The sequence below is a fragment of the Physeter macrocephalus genome, chromosome 11 (genome assembly GCF_002837175.3).
Source record: "Physeter macrocephalus isolate SW-GA chromosome 11, ASM283717v5, whole genome shotgun sequence".
In the NCBI taxonomy this organism is placed as follows: Eukaryota; Metazoa; Chordata; class Mammalia; order Artiodactyla; family Physeteridae; genus Physeter; species Physeter macrocephalus.
In genome coordinates, this window is record NC_041224.1 from 117,018,626 (window position 1) to 117,034,913 (window position 16,288).

A 16,288-nucleotide genomic window follows, 5' to 3' on the forward strand; every position below is an offset into this window, starting at 1 on the left:
ATAGATCCGTCTCCTTAGGGCCAAAATAAATCACCTAGTGTTTACTGAGCCTCTACCCAATGCCTTCCCAATGACCTAGGTTTAACCCAAGAATAGTGTAGCGCGATACCCCTTCCCTATAAGCTCCAGTGTAGTTAGAATCCTGTTGTGTCTTGGATTGCCCCATCTTTTCAGCAAAGCCACCTGTCCCTTTTCATTCTCTCTGTGTGAAGCCAGCATGGGAGTTGCTCTCCCAGACACTGTGGGTTCACGGCCACCTCTGGACCCATCCACACCAGGGCTCCTACCCAAAAGGTGGAGAGAGCAAATGATTGATAAATATTTGGTTGACTAAAGTCTTTTAAATTGTAGATTAAATCTAAAAATTCAGTCCTTTTATTCTAAAGCCATTCCTCTATTTCTATGTTTTTTTCTTGCACCTCTCCCCTTTAATATCGTCTTCATGGTATCCTTCTAATTCCTGTTCTGCTACTCCAGGGATTCTATGGTTCTAGGGCAGCACTGTCCAATAGAAATATATTGCAAACTATGTATGTAATTTTAAATTTTCTAGTAGCCACATCTTAAAAGGTAAACACAAACAAGTATGATTAATTTTAATAATATGATAATATATTTTATTTATTCTAACATACCCCAAATATTATTTTAATATGTAATCAATATAAGATATTTTGCATTCTTTTACTTACTGTACTAAGTCTGAAACCTGCTGTGATTTTACACCTACAGCACATTCTAATTCAGACTAGCCCCATTCCAGATGCTCCGTAGCCACATGTGGCCACTATATTAGACAGCACAGCTTTACAGAATATTTACAGTTAAAGTGCTGGGGCGTCTGAACCCCAGACATACAATGCCAAATTATATGACTGTTATCAGAGCATTTTTCTGGTGAGACAGAACATAGAATTTATCAGATTTCCAAAAGGGCTGTTCTTCCCACTACCACCAGACTCCCGCCCCCAGTATCTTAAGAAACACAGCCTTGCTTTTAGCCTCTGGAATGACTCTGTCTTTTGACTCATTTTCTCTACTTGCCAGTTCTATTTACACTCCCTATTCTAACAAGACTCTCAGACTGTTATTAAACAGTTGTGAATTTAACTTATTCCTTTAAAATAGCACCTAGAGAGTGCTCAGAGTATTGACTTGCTTCATAGAAAAGAACCTCAAATACTACCACAGCTGGTAGTTACAACAGCCAAAATAAAATAGAAGTGTATTCGCCCTTCTACTTATGGTAATTCACTAGGAATAAGTTAGACACCAGACCCACCGCGCCCATGTGGCATTCAGGAACTTCCCAAGATGTGCTAAAACGTATCAACAGGGAAGGTTCTGGAAGGGTCAGCAATTGCTCACAGCACAGAGAATTTTATTCCTCCTTGTTCTCTTCATTGAGTTATTAACTCCAAAATTAATTTCTTGACATGGGCCAACCACCCACTTTCTACAGTTGGCTAAAATATTTTTGTGCAGCTTGTGATTTTCTTGGATGAGACTTTTCAAGACCCTTCACAGGGATGTGGAGGAGGAGAGCCATTTGTTTCAAATACAGAAACTATGGCATTAACATAGTGCTTCGATCTGAAAAAAACAAGATGTCAGTTGAACACAATCCTTCTTTTATTTTGCTTCCTCTTAAACATAAATTTCTCTCGAGGTGTATAACTGCAGTATCTTTGTTAAGCTTTTCTCGTTTTGCTAGTTTTTGTTTTTCTCTCAACAGCATCGCTTAAACCTTGTGACTTAGCTCCTGGTGAGGGCTGATGTTTCTAATCTTCCATCATAGGATAGCCCCTTTAAAAACGATCAGGAATGATTAATTGTATTATTTGTGTGCATTTTATCAATTACTATTCTTTGTGTATAGTATTATTTGTATGCATTAAACCCCAAAGTTTTAGTCGTATAAACCATATTGTTTTAGCGTGACTAGAAAAAAATTAAATAACCTGTGTAACTTTCAAAAAACAAATGGAAAAGTCAGCCCCGTAATTATTATTGTTTTCTGATCCATTTACCTTGCTTTAAAATAAAAGGTCTGTTCAGAATCAGGGAAAGATTTAAATTTCAATTTAAACTTACAAGCATCTTCTACTTTTTCTTGTTCCCATGACCAAAAAAAGGAAGACAAAATTCACTATGAAAATAACAAAAACAATTAAACAAAAATTGAGATACATTGATACTGAAGCCTGGCTATGCATAACATGCATCTCAGTGTGTATCCAGTTTTAAATGACAAATACTGAACCGTGTAAAATTTGAGGATAATGGATTAACTATGCCAGTATCAAGTATTTATGTTGATTGGTCTCCTTACCACCAACGTAATGAAGATGCTTTGAAAGTGAGATCTTACTATTCGTTTGATCTTCAGAAAAGGGAGATTTGACTTCAGTTATTTTTAAGATTGTTAATCCTTCTTTCTTGGCATCATTTCACTTTTTACTATGATGTAACCTCCAATTGCATCCTTTTTTCCTTCCCAGCACTGTGATAAATACTAAAAAGTTGGCCCTTCCTGCCCTACAGACTACTTTAAAACTTCAAAACTACAGGAACCTTGTAAAGCAAGGTTTTAAAATTTCTTGATTGAGTCACTTTCACAAATCCCTGGGCTCATTATGTAATGCCCCCTCAGTATTACAGCATTCTCTAAGTTCTTCTTTTACCTGGTGTCTCCTAATGAAAGGAAAAGAATATTGACATATTAAAACTATTCTAAAACCACTGCTTCTGTAACATGGGGTGATGGAGAAATACCTAAACCATGTTTACAAGCAAAAATGAAACTCTGCAAATAATTTATTTCTTCAACAGAAAAAAATTGGGATGGGGAATACTTCAAACTCTGGATCTGTTTTGTACACAGGCTATTTCTAGCAGTACTTAAATATGCTCAACTGGATCCTGAGTCTCTGTAATGTTCCGTCTAACACTTTTGAAAATGTAGCAATCAGTGTTGATTATTGCTTGATCAATTCAACTATTGGTAATGATAGTCATAGAGGCAGACCTGTTCCAAGTAACCACCCGTACGTTTGAATCAGTCTCTGCCATTTGTTCTTTATTTCCTCTTTTGTTCCATTTCTTCAACAGCCTGCCTTTTCCTTTTTCCTCTCTGAGAACTAAGAAATCCACTGGAATTATCTTCTGACACTTCTTAATCAAAGTTCAGAACTGGTTATGCAGTACTCTCTTTGGATACTGTGGTTGCAAATTCTCAAGTGGGGCACTCCAAGGGTTATAGAAAAGCACACAAAAAACAAAAAAAGTACTTGGCCTCCCCGATTCCCAAAGGAGTTGAAATGTTTATTTCTGAAGATAAAATAAACACATGGTATGGTATCTTTTAGCTCAAATTCTTCTAAAGGAAAGCTCTGTTAACATATCTGTGAGAAGAGAGTGGATTCATTTCTTATTTGATGACATTGGAAGGATTTTTCATTCTACCTCATCGTTCTGATATAGAACCTTTCTTTCTTCTTGTTCTACTAATTTATACACGTATTTCTGTAACAGACCCAATGCTTTTATGCATTTTTCTTCAGATAAGTCAGCAAATACATAGAATGAGACAGAGCGGTAAAGAACATCAAGTTTCTGTCAAAACAGTTCATAAATATTCAGTAGAGTTCTGCAATACGTAGGAAGTTATGAAGATGGCATTAAGATACCAGTAAATCCTAAGAAAACCTATGCTAATCAAGCTATCACATCTTATATTTTATTCTTTTATCACTTTATTATCTCTCAATAATATAAATGTGACCCCCCCCCCAAAAAAAACCCCCTAAAAATCCTAATCTGCTGTGGTGAGATAGAATTTCCATCTTATCCTGGGTCAGGATTTTCTAACCGTGATCTCACAGTCTCTTGGTAGATCTGAAAGCGTAACCCGGCAGTTAGGTTTCCAAACCACTAGCCACCAACGCAGTCCTCTCTCAGGCATGACCTTCTATTCAAATACTGCAGGCATTCCCTGTGGGAATGGGGCCTGGCTGCAAAAGGACTCCTGAAAAAGGGCTTAACGAGTAGCACCCCCAAGTCCCCTCAGTAATCTAGTGCCCTCCAGAAATCTACAAAAACCAAGCATCTTCCAAAAGGTTTAAGAAATTCCACCATAAATGGCAGGTTTGAATGACCTTCTTTACATGCTAAAAATGAACTTTGTATTATTGCTAAGACTGAAAATATATTGAAAGAAAGAAAGAAATAGGTTTTATCATCTTGCTTTATAAAAGTATCTATCCTCTTAGTTATTCCAATATGGAGACGAGACGACTAGCAACATTGCTGCCTGTTCCTCATTTGTAGCAAACTCTTTCAATCAAAGGACCACTGAATTCAATGATTTGCACTCCTGGTACATTGCTGTAGTTAAAAAGTATTTGCTCACCACAGGGGGCCAAGCAAAGGCTACTGACATGCTTGCTTGATGTATGAAAAGACAAATTAGTCCCCTATCCTATCTACCAGCTGGGTACGATGACCGGACATGGAAAAGTCAACTCAAACCACTGTATAATATATTTACATTTTTTTCCAGGAAACTTCAGTGTTACCAAATCAACTGTGTCAAGTGTTCAACTTGCATGCAAGCTAACAGAATGTGAAATAAATTTGAGGAAGGCCAGGTGGTTTAGTTGACTGCATGGGATGGCACTAGTGGCTATGGCTTATCCTGGAGGAATCTTGGTAGCTTTGAGTGGGGAAAGGCAGAGAGAAAGGAGTTGAAACAAAATGCTGTTTCTGGATACGACTGCTTATTACTCATTGCCTATCTCCGGCCCCTTATACACTCTCAGCTGTTTTCTAGCACTAAGCAATAAGGGAGAGGAATTTTTATTTTAGAGTCACTCAGCTTCAGTAAAGGTAGACCAAGTGAGCATGGTTGGAAGCAGTCATGCTTACTTTTCCTTCTTGTGCTAGTGCTAGGGAAACAATTCAAATTCCCATGGGTCTGTTCCTTAAATTTAATAAACAGAACATGTTTGTTAATTTTTAAAAATTACCATATAAAGTGATTGAGTTTGGTTCTCACATGTGCCTCATTATATAATTTGCACTAACCAGAAGAACACAATATTAAAGGGAAAAAATGCTGTACCTTTCCATTATGTAGATCATAATTGTAGATCAAAGATAGGACCAATAATCAATATAAAATGAAAATTCTCTAAATTTCTACTGTCGGTGATTTGAAGGGACAGTTAAGAAATAATAATTTTGGGGGCTTCCCTGGTGGCACAGTGGTTGAGAATCCGCCTGCCGATGCAGGGGACATGGGTTCGTGCCCCGGTCCGGGAAGATCCCACATGCCACGGAGCGGCTGGGCCCGTGAGCCATGGCCGCTGAGCCTGCGCGTCCAGAGCCTGTGCTCCGCAACGGGAGAGGCCACAACGGTGAGAGGCCCGCATACCGAGAAAAAAAAAAAAAAAGAAAGAAATAATAATTTGGAGGCTTCCCTGATGGCGCAGTCGTTAAGAATCCACCTGCCAGTGCAGGTGAGACGTGTTCGAGCCCTGGTCTGGGAAGATCGCACATGCCACGGAGCAACTAAGCCCGTGCGCCACAGCTACTGAGCCTGTGAGCCACAACTACCAAGCCTGCATGCCACAGCTACTGAAGCCCGCGTGCCTAGAGCCCGCGCTCCGCAACAAGAGAAGCCACTGCAGTGAGAAGCCCACACACCACAACAAAGAGTAGCCCCCGCTCGCCGCAACTAGAGACAGCCCACATGCAGCAACGAAGACCCAATGCAACCAAAAATAAATAAATAAATTTATTTTAAAAAAAGAAATAATCATTTTATGAAACTCTGTGAAAATTCAGTTAATGAACAAATGAACTAGCTAACTAACCACGGTTCTGTCATAGATGGGGGGGAAAGTTATAAAAGATAGCTATATTATCTTTCAAAGTTCCTCGTAAAACCTGCTCTTTCTCACCATTTATAAAATCCTATGCTCAGTGAAACTCAGTTGGTTTCTATATAAGAAGTTATAGCTCTCAATGCATATGGCAAATACTTCTTGGGAATGAGTATATTATTATGGTGCTATATTGTAACTCATTTTAGAGCAGTAAATAATGTTATAATAATATTAATACCAGAAATAATAAAAGGAACCAAGCTAAACTTGTCCAAATCTAGCATATTTATAAAGCAAATTTTTAAGACCTAAATATCCATCTTTTATTCATTCAAAAAACATTTGTGATAGACCTCCTACGTACGTACAAGCTCGCATGAAGCAATGTCTGCTCATCAAGTAAAAAATCCCTGGTCTTAGTTTCTGCAGTCTATTTTGAGGCACAGAATTTAGTGGCAGGTGAGTTCCCAGTCCATCTTACCTAGTCAGTCTTCATAGGAGAGAGAAGCAAATCACACAAGGGTTTGGTGAGAAAAGAGAGTTAGCCAATAGGGCTTACAGTCTTGCTTCTACCACTAAACACCTGGGTAAACTTGAACTAGCATTTTAACTTCTCAGAACTGTGACGTTTTCACCTATTAAATAAAGGGGGTATTGATGGATGTTTTTCAGGTCTCTTCCAATTCTAAAATCTAATTAAGTGAAGTGAAAACACTATGAGAAATGTTGAAAGTGATAGATAAATGTGATGATGATGATGATCACTCAAGGCCTGTGTATAAGTAGACTTCTGTCTACCCCCGTATCAGTTTAGTACACCTGCTTTCGTGCCTTCTTTTGGCCCAAGAGTACATGGCAAAGCATCCTTAGCCCAGGGGATTGCCAGGCTGCCTGCCCTCAGCCTCCTCCCTCCATGGTGCCCAATGTTCTCTCCTGAATAAAAGTGAAGCCACAGGACAGAGGAGTTCAGATGTCCCTGCTCAGCCTCCCTGACTGCAGAGGTGCTACCAGAGAAGTGGTAGGTTGCATCAAGCAGACTTTAACCAAATACTGGCCTTGTCTATACTCATATTCTTGTTCTGTAAAATCGGGATCATCGTACCAGTTCAAAAGATGGCTATGAGGATTAATCAAAGAAAGTATGAGAAGTATGTATACATAGTGGTAGTAGCTGATAATACTGTTATTGCTATAGTCAAGGCTCAGAGCATGCATCACTTCTGCTGTACCCCCCGCTAATTAAAGAGATGCTCCAAAGAGACCACGCAAACCCTAAGGATTCCTCACCAAAGTTACACAGGAATATACATGCCTGTCATCCATTCCTATCCACCAAACAGCGGCGACAATAGTGCTTATTTCTCACAAGGCAACTTCCTCTGCATGGTTTCACTGGATTTTCGAAATTAGGCTGTGAGGGACGTAAAGCAAGTCTTGTTTCCATCCCAGCGCTCAGGCCACTGCGCTGCACCATTCCACAGTGTGGCACTCCAGGGGATGCCATTCACGTAGAATACAATGTGAGTGGTAGCCCCCAGGGTCCTGCAGAGCAGCAATACTGCCACTTTCAGAATAGGAAACTGAAGCTCAGAGAGGTTACATGAATTGTCCAAGGTCATACAGCAGAGGAGGAAAAGATTCTGATCTCCAAGTCAGTTTATAACTCCAGCCATTTTGTGCTTTCCCCTACACTGTGTGACCTTTATTACAGTACATACATGAAGACTATGACAGGGTCAAATTCCAGGATACCCCAAAGCCTAATATAGGATGGAGAGGTTGGCACTGAGAATTTGACCCTGTCACAGTCCTCAAGAGACTGAAGGACAAAGTCCTCCCCGTGTCATCACGTGATGTGGCCCATTGTGACTCAGTGTTGCTCTAGACGCCCTCTACTCGGGACATCGTTTTGTGGAAAGGAAGAGCCTGCACATCTAAGTAAATCAGGCTGTGGAGATAGTGGCCTGCTCCTCCTCACCATATGACTGGCTTACATGAATATTCAAGAACCAACACCCCTACAAAATCGATTATATCTCCCACCTGTGTTGTCATCTTATCACAATCTGTGGTCTATGCCAAAAGGCACATTGCAGTGTTAAAGAAAGACTCGGAGTTTGAGAAAAGTGACAGAAATAGTTATTAAAGTGCTGCGATTGGACTCCATGCAAAATGAGAGTGACTTCCTCATACTCACTAACCTCCAAACAAAATAACCATCAAGAAATATTAAAACACACATTTTATTAGTTTCATTTAAATTCTTAATTGCTCCAAGTCAGTTTACCCATTTTTTGCTGTGTGAAATGCTTAGAGGCAAGGCGCACATTAAAGGGATTATTTCCATGTAATCCCTCCCTCCCAGAGGGTAGGAACCGATCACTTATGAATCCTGATTTACGTACGCTCTGTAACAATATCAAATGGAGGAAATAGTTATTGTGAAATTATAGAGTCAGTAGTTGGGTAATACAGGAGAGTGTAATTTAATAGCAAAGAGAAAGTACCTCATTTTCAGTGAAAGGTATGCAAGGCTTTTTCAGGAATAGCTATTAACCAAACTGAATTTAGCCTCCCATTTTTCGGCCTCTACCTCTGTTAATTGATAGATGCTGAAGATGTGTTGACGGTTAAGAGTTTAATCAAATGGTGTCTGGGAGTCAATGTGATCATTTTACTGGAACTTGGGAGTTCTGGGGATAATAATTGCTCTGAGTATTACGCTCACTGTGACAGTATGCCCATCACCAGCCTTCCTTCTTGGCAGGAAAAAGAGTGCAGGCAGTCGGGTGGAATTTGGAGGGATGCTGCAAATTACACAGGAAAGGCAGGTGAGGTAGGAAGCGGTTCTAGGTAAATATCCACCAAGAAACTTGTGACAGTCTGAACTTCTGGCGGTTTCTGTAGCACATCATAGCTGGCCTGAGACCATTAAACTCCAGAGGAATGGGAAAGCCATTAGTGACCCGGGAAAGAGCGTTTTCTTGTTCTGTTGCTAACACATCTCTCCCTGCCATAGTACCTGTAACCCAACTACATTGTTTTAGGACCATGATTGCTATTCTTGGAGGGAGGTAAGAGTTATAGCATCCGAGGAGTACAGAGGTAAGGCCACTCAGACAGCACATGCCCCAGACAGGGGCCACGGCTGACAGCATTGCAAAAGGCAGTGCTTCCATTCCAGGCTAGCCCTCTTCTGATATTTGATATTCATTCCCTACCTTTAGCGTCAGCCTAATACAAAGAGTATACAAAATAAAACATTTTTTAAAGCCCTCAAGGAGGTTTGTACCATGTATTTTATTAGATTGAAGGCAAAACAAGCTGATACCAGCAGAAAAAAAATGGCTGCTTCAGACCCCAGCTGACCTCTTTTGCATGGAGAATTCTCCATATGATTACAGAGCTAATGAGTAATATTTAATGAAAACATTATGCCTTTGCATATATTTGTAAGCAGCACTTCTTCCATTTAAATTTACATAGAAATAAGCTGATATGTATAAATACACATCCTGGAAATCTGTGTATTTTAAGGAAAATCCTCATCCGCTATCTCTGGTTGTTTCTATACAAAGCTCAAACTTCTCAATAAGCAAACTGTAGAATTCAGTCAATCATCCGGTTGACACCAAACATGCAAGAATTTGATGATGCGTGGATAAAACAGCTGAACTCAGGCAGACTCATCCACATTTCACAGAATGGTTTGGCTTTATGCAAACAACGGTGTATGAGAAAAATTGGGCTAAACAATTGCTAAATAAATACATGTGGGAAAAAAACCTTTCTCTTTCAATTTCAAGAATCCTTAAGCATGTGAGGATAAAGACTAAGGACCAGGATTGTTTTCCGAAGGCTTCATAGATTTCCTTTTCTGTTCAGAAGCTGAATCGCAGTGGGGTTAAATTTTTTCTTTTAACATCTTTATTGGAGTATAGTTGCTTTACAATGGTGTGTTAGTTTCTGCTTTAAAACAAAGTGAATCAGCTATACATATACATATATCCCCATATCCCCTCCCTCCTGCGTCTCCCTCCCTCCCACCCTCCCTATCCCACCCCTCTAGGTGGTCACAAAGCACTGAGCTGATCTCCCTGTGCTACGCGGCTGCTTCCCACTAGCTATCCACCCTACGTTTGGTAGCGTATATATGTCCGTGCCACTCTCTCCCTTCGTCCCAGCCTCCCCTTTCCCTTCCCCGTGTCCTCAAGTCCATGCTCTAGTAGGTAAATTTGAAAATGAAAAGCCTGTGACAACTTTCTTTCCCACTCTTCTTTCTCTTCGCCCTCTAGGTGGAGCTGACAGGCAGCAGCGTCTTTGACTATGTCCACCCCGGGGACCACGTGGAGATGGCAGAGCAGCTGGGCATGAAGCTCCCGCCCGGGCGGGGTCTCCTCTCGCAGGGCACCGCTGAAGACGCAGCCAGCTCAGCATCTTCCTCCTCCCAGTCAGAAACCCCAGAGCCAGGTGGGACTTGCAATTCCAACATGTGGGTTGGTGGGCAGGACCTTTGCCAATGATTGCGCTCGAGTTGCCCGTGTGAAGAGACTATAAATAGGTCTAATGGTATTTAACAATTCCATGCAGCTTTCTGTCCTGTGCAGTAATTAAGTAAGGAAGAGATTTGAAAATAAGAAGACATTTTAATAAGTATAATCCAGAGATCTGATTTCAGGTGAACAATACATACAGCATGTACCCATTCCTTTAGTTTCTCTTTCAAATTAATGGAGGAAAAAGGTTCAGATTGGGAAAGCCATCTGCCTTTCATTGTTACCATGGCTAAATGTAATGCATTTATTTATTATTCAGCAAAATTGATGGCAGAGACTTTTTGAATATTAGCTTGTGGAGAATTAAAAGTATTAGGGGCGTGCAGAAATCTTGGTTTCTTTTTTTTTTTTTTTTTTAAGCATCAGAAGGTACTTGAAAGATGTGAACAGATAAATTAAGGCTAAAAAGAAAACAGAAATGGCTACATTTTAAACTGCCTTTCCACCCTCAGTATTTAATTAGATCAATTGTATAGAGGAATGAACAGAGGTGACATTCCTCATTGGGATTCCTTCCAGGACTCTTATAGACTTTGCATTCAGAATGTTCCCATTTTCATTGTGTTGTACTGATGATAATTTAAGTATTAGGGGAAAATCCATTTATAAATTAAACAAAATGACTTGATATCCATCAGTCCCCTAGTTCATCAAGCTGTTCAAACACGGGGAAGATTGGCTGGTCGGCCTGGGTCTTCCGAGAGCGCTGGTAATTAGATCTGCGAAGGATTTATTCTTTGCTGATTGGGGCTTTAAATTAATTGAAGTTCCACATTTGTGGTTTTGTCCTTTTTGTACTTTTTTAGAGGAGATATTTCATATTCTTGTGTGGTGGAGTGCTTGGCCAAGCAGCAGTGGTTTAAATGTTAATTTTTCTCATGAGAAGTTTAAGATTTTTAATGAATCGAGGCCTGATTTGAAGTGCAAACTTTTATTTGCTTACTTGGGAAATTATTTTTGCCCTCTAAAGATGTTTGTACTTTACTTGATATGTTGTTTTAAAACAGATTTGCAGCACAAAAGCATTTTGTGAAAGAGAAATGGAAAAAACACCCCAAAACCTATCTTAAGGTTAATGTTAAAATAACTCTACATACTTCCAAGAAAATAATTTGGTCTGCTTAGAAATAATCACAGCGTGTTTGCACACACAGAAGGGAAAAAACATATTTGCCTCTATGGGAAATATTTTAATTCCTTCTAGAATCAATCCATGTTTCCCCATTTAAGGTAACTGCAGCTTCTAAGGCATTATTTTGTGGCACTGGCGGGGGGGGACATCCTTCTCCAGTGAACCCCATGCATGAGAAAAGAGTATTTAAGACTACTCTTCACCATTTAAAGATGAAAATAATTTTGTTCCAAGAGGTCGGGGGAGTCATATATCCTCAGAGCATAGCTCACTGACTTCACTGAATAGACACATCAGTGAGATCACTGGATCTGCTTTTTAGTCAATAAAATGTTTATATTTGGGCATATTTCAGAAGAAACACATGAAAATAGTTTTCTACTCCATTCTGGAGTTGGACTGGGAAACGGGGCTGCTCACGACTCTTAAATGCTCAGTGCGTAAGAAATCAAGTTTATAAACCTTAGTATGAACTAAGACCTTGGAAAAGTGGACTTTGTTTCCCTGAATCACAAACCCGCGAGTTAAGAAGAATCTTCAACAATCCTTTAATCCAACCTCCAATTTATGCAACCATCCCTTTACAGCAAAACCAGCAGATGCCCTTCCAATCTCTGCTGGCACTCATTCCTAACAGGAAGCTAAGGAACATACAAGGCTTCCCACTCCATTGGTGAGCAGCTCTGATAGAAAGTTATTCCTCATATGGAGCCGGGACCTACTTTGCTGCATCTTCTCCCCCACTGACCGGAGGTCTGCCCTCCGGGACAACATTTCAGATTTACTCTTTCCTCCCCATCACAGCCTCTCAAATATATGAAGTCAGATTCACCAAATTCTTCCTCCCTCCTTCCTTCTCCTTTTCAAGTCAAACCACCCTCATTCCACAACCATTATTCAATGGCATGTTGCTAAGACCCTGACCATGCTAGCCACCCTCACCTGGCTGTGCTTCCATTTGTTGGTGACCCTCTAAAAATAGGGTTCTGAGAGCTGAGTGCAGCCTCTAGATGTATTGTGACTAGTACAAAGCAGAGGGACTGCCACCTTTCTTGGTTTAGGCTACTATACTCCTGTTATGCAGCCCACGGTTGAAGTAGGTCCTCTTGGCAGCCTTGTCCCACTGTTGATTCATATTGAAATTGATGTCTCCCCCAAACACACGTTAAGGGTGACTTGTACCTTGGAAGAGAAAAAAAAATCCACAGCCTATAAACCAGTTCTACTAGGATATCCTAAACTAGAGTCAAATCAACCCATTTAAGATTAAATATAAAAACTCTGATAAATCCCATGCCTTCCGTGAAGCACCAGGATGTGCTCAGTTCCACTTAGCATCCTTTAATTCTAGTTATCAGAAAAATAACATACCTCCTTTATACAAGGACACTTCATTTATCCTTGAAGTATGATTGAAAATTTACTTGGGTTTCTTTCCCCTGTTTTCCTGGCCTTCCTTGAGCCATCCTAACTAGTAAAATGGAAAACCCTGCTTTGCACATTCCTTAACAACTTGGGCTGGTTAGCAACAATCGCATTAGGAAGTGTCTATTGTTGGAGAGTGTATTTCTCACCATTAGAGAATGTTAAACTGGCTTTGCCTTAAAATTCTGTAGTGTTGGTTATTTGCAATCTTTGGCTTAAAAAGGCAATTAGATTGACTGCTCAAATACTGAAAGGCAGTGTAGGATGCTACCTTTAACTAAATATCTTCACTAATGCAGGTCATTGCTCCAGGGGAATTACTTTCAAAGTTCATGTCAGGCACTACATCCCAAAGCTGCTTATGTTTCTTAAAAGCTGAAAGAACTTTAACAAGATTTTCTAATTCTTAATAACATGAAGGAACATTTTTGAAGACTGTTGTTCACTACATCCTAATCTTTTAAACTCTGATAAAACACCGATTCTTGCTTAAAGAGTAGTATAATTTGGTTGGAAAACAGATATCAGTATGTGGTGATTATGAAAATGAAGGAACTAGTAGGTATAGAATTTTTCAGGAGCCCTGATGTGTTCAGTGTAGCATTACTAAATGACTGAAATCTAAATAACATTTGGCATTATAATAAAAGGAAATAAGTGACTAAACCAGCGTAAGAGGCAGTGATCCTGTGCCATAATAGGAATTCTTTTTCTTCGAACTGCCAGCCCTGTGATTGTCTTTTCTTGAATTAGTCTCAAGATAATGAGAGAGAGAGAAAAAAAAATCTGTTGACTGGACAGCAAACCCAAATAATTATTTTATATGTATGCACATTCGTTAACAGTTTAATAAAGATGATATTTCTTTTAGAGAAATTTTCAGGCAGGCATAAGAAAAATAAATGGGTAGCCTACTTTAAAAAGTTATAAAGTTCTAGAGTGCCTCTTTAGGGCTTGATCCAAGCATTTTGGAAGAGATTGCTCTGTGCTGCTCACAGCCTTTTTGCTGCTCCTGTGGGTTCCTGCAAGGTGACGGGCACAGAACCTCTGGAACACGACATCTGGATGGCTCAGTTTGCTTTTGTGGATCTGCTTATATCTTTTCATCACTCTTAATGATTCTTTAATCTTGGGATTATGAGTGATATCCTTAAAAAAAAAAATAAATTTCAGGGCTTCCCTGGTGGCGCAGTGGTTAAGAATCCGCCTGCCAATGCAGGGGACACGGGTTTGAGCCCTGGTCCGGGAAGATCCCACATGCTGCAGAGCAATGAAGCCCGTGAGCCACAACTACTGAGCCTGCGCTCTAGAGCCCGTGAGCCACAACTACCGAGCCCACGCACCACAACTACTGAAGCCCGTGCGCCTGGAGCCCGTGCTCCGCAACAAGAGAAGCCGCCGCAATGAAGAGCAGCCCCCGCCCGCCTCAACTAGCAGAAAGCCTGCGTGCAGCAACGAAGACCCAACACAGCCAAAAATTGAAAAAAAAAAAAAAAAAAAAAAAAAAAAAAAAAAAAAAAAAATTTCAGTGCCGCATCTTTTATATGCTTAATAAACAGAAGAGCAGCTCTTTCAAGAAATCCCGGAGGTACTTGAAATATCTCCGTATTTTGAAAGCAAAGAGTAATATTCTACTCCCTCCTCCTTATTAAAACAGCTTGATATTTTCCAATTATAAACTTCATGCTCTTTGTGAAAAATTCAGAGAATGCAGAAAACAAAGAATAAAGGCCAACATACCCCCTACCCCAAAATAACCACTGTTCTTATACACTAGATATCCTTCTAGATTTTATTTCTGGAGATATGTATACAAACATAGTTATGTAGTGGGATTTTCTGTTTGACTAAAATAAAACCATGACGTACATGCTCTGGCAGCCTGCTTTTTCTCTTAACCTCACAGGCCACTTTCCCTGTCATGTTTCTCACTTTAAACATAGTATTTCCTTCCTGTCTCCGGTGGTTTGTTTCCCTCTAGCTAACAATCAGCTCCCAGCCATGGGGCCACTGTCAGGAGTAACATACCTAGATCCTGCTTTAGAGGACATTCAGCCAGCACCAGAGGTTCTCGCTGCTTATTGAATGGGCACAAGCTCACGGAGGGAGAAATCAATACTGTAGTGGGGTTTAGATAATTTAGCAAAATGTATGAGACAGTACTTTTGGTGAAGAGTAAGAGTAACTACAGCAACATGGTTAACCATTGGTTGTCTAAAGTAAAGGTTACTGTGTTTTGTCTAAACTTCCAGCGGATCTAGCCTGTTACGGGAGGTTAAGATAACTACTGCAGGAGTATGATCTCTATGCTATTATGCCTATTCTATGTCTGAATATTTTAAAGGCAAGCAAAAGTGAAGCAGTTGAGTACTTGCCTGAATAGAAATAATCTGCATTTTCTACTTATGCCCCCGTGCTCTGGTAAATTTGATCGGCTCCCGTTTCTACAGGAACTCAATTCCTCTGCACTCGTTAGACGATTTTCATAATACTAGATATAATTAAAGGAACAAATGTTTAGGAATAACAATAAAGAATGTAAAAATTTATCTGAGGATCTGATCAATATTTTATTTCCAAAGCGCTTAGATACCAGATATAATTGTACTTTTATGGGTGAATTATTTACCATCTAGTATAGGGTTGAGGTGGGGAGGGGAGGTTCTCTGATTTTTTTTTTTTTTTTGTATTGGTTTAAGTTTCCTATCAATGAACTGAATTTAGAAGTCGGGCAAGGGAAACCATCTTACTAACCTCACATCCAACCTCAGTCCCCAGACAATGTGACTGTATCTACAGCACTTTCTGCTGTACTGCAAATGTCAAACAGAAGGTGTAATGGATTTAATATTAGCGCTGGCCAAGGTGCTGAGGGAACTGTTAATAATGTCACTCCAGTTATTGATCTGAAGCCTTTAAAAATCAAAGAAAAGTGAGAGATCCCCTACTGGGGAAAGGCACACAGTGACTGGTTTTTATTGCCAATATATTTCTACATATAGAGTGGCAACTTTCTGAAATTATGTTATCACCATTCATCTTTGTGAGATTTTTGGAGTCATTATATGGTAAGATAATATCATGGAGACTGCTCCGCATGCTGATGCTAGAAGATCAGGCCAAGCACTTTAGACATAAATAGAGCTTGATAATTTGTGTAGTAACTACAATATTCAAGCTGTCAAATGATAGGAGGTTTATTAGCACTAGATTTATTCGTGATGACAATGTTGGACCCACAGGAAGTGTGAAATACGAACTGGATAGTCATGAGGATGAGCTGTCCT

At 39.9% G+C, this 16,288-nt stretch overlaps 1 protein-coding gene across 2 annotated transcripts in view; it reads left to right on the plus strand.

The window, feature by feature from the left end:
• The window catches only part of NPAS3 (neuronal PAS domain protein 3), an 876,091-nt gene that overhangs the window by 740,005 nt on the left and 119,798 nt on the right, over positions 1–16,288 (plus strand). For both annotated transcript variants that reach the window (XM_055088379.1, XM_028495688.1), the window contains one exon: positions 10,184–10,358. In XM_055088379.1, the coding sequence (XP_054944354.1) occupies positions 10,184–10,358 (175 nt within the window). The remainder of the gene's footprint in view (positions 1–10,183; positions 10,359–16,288) is intronic.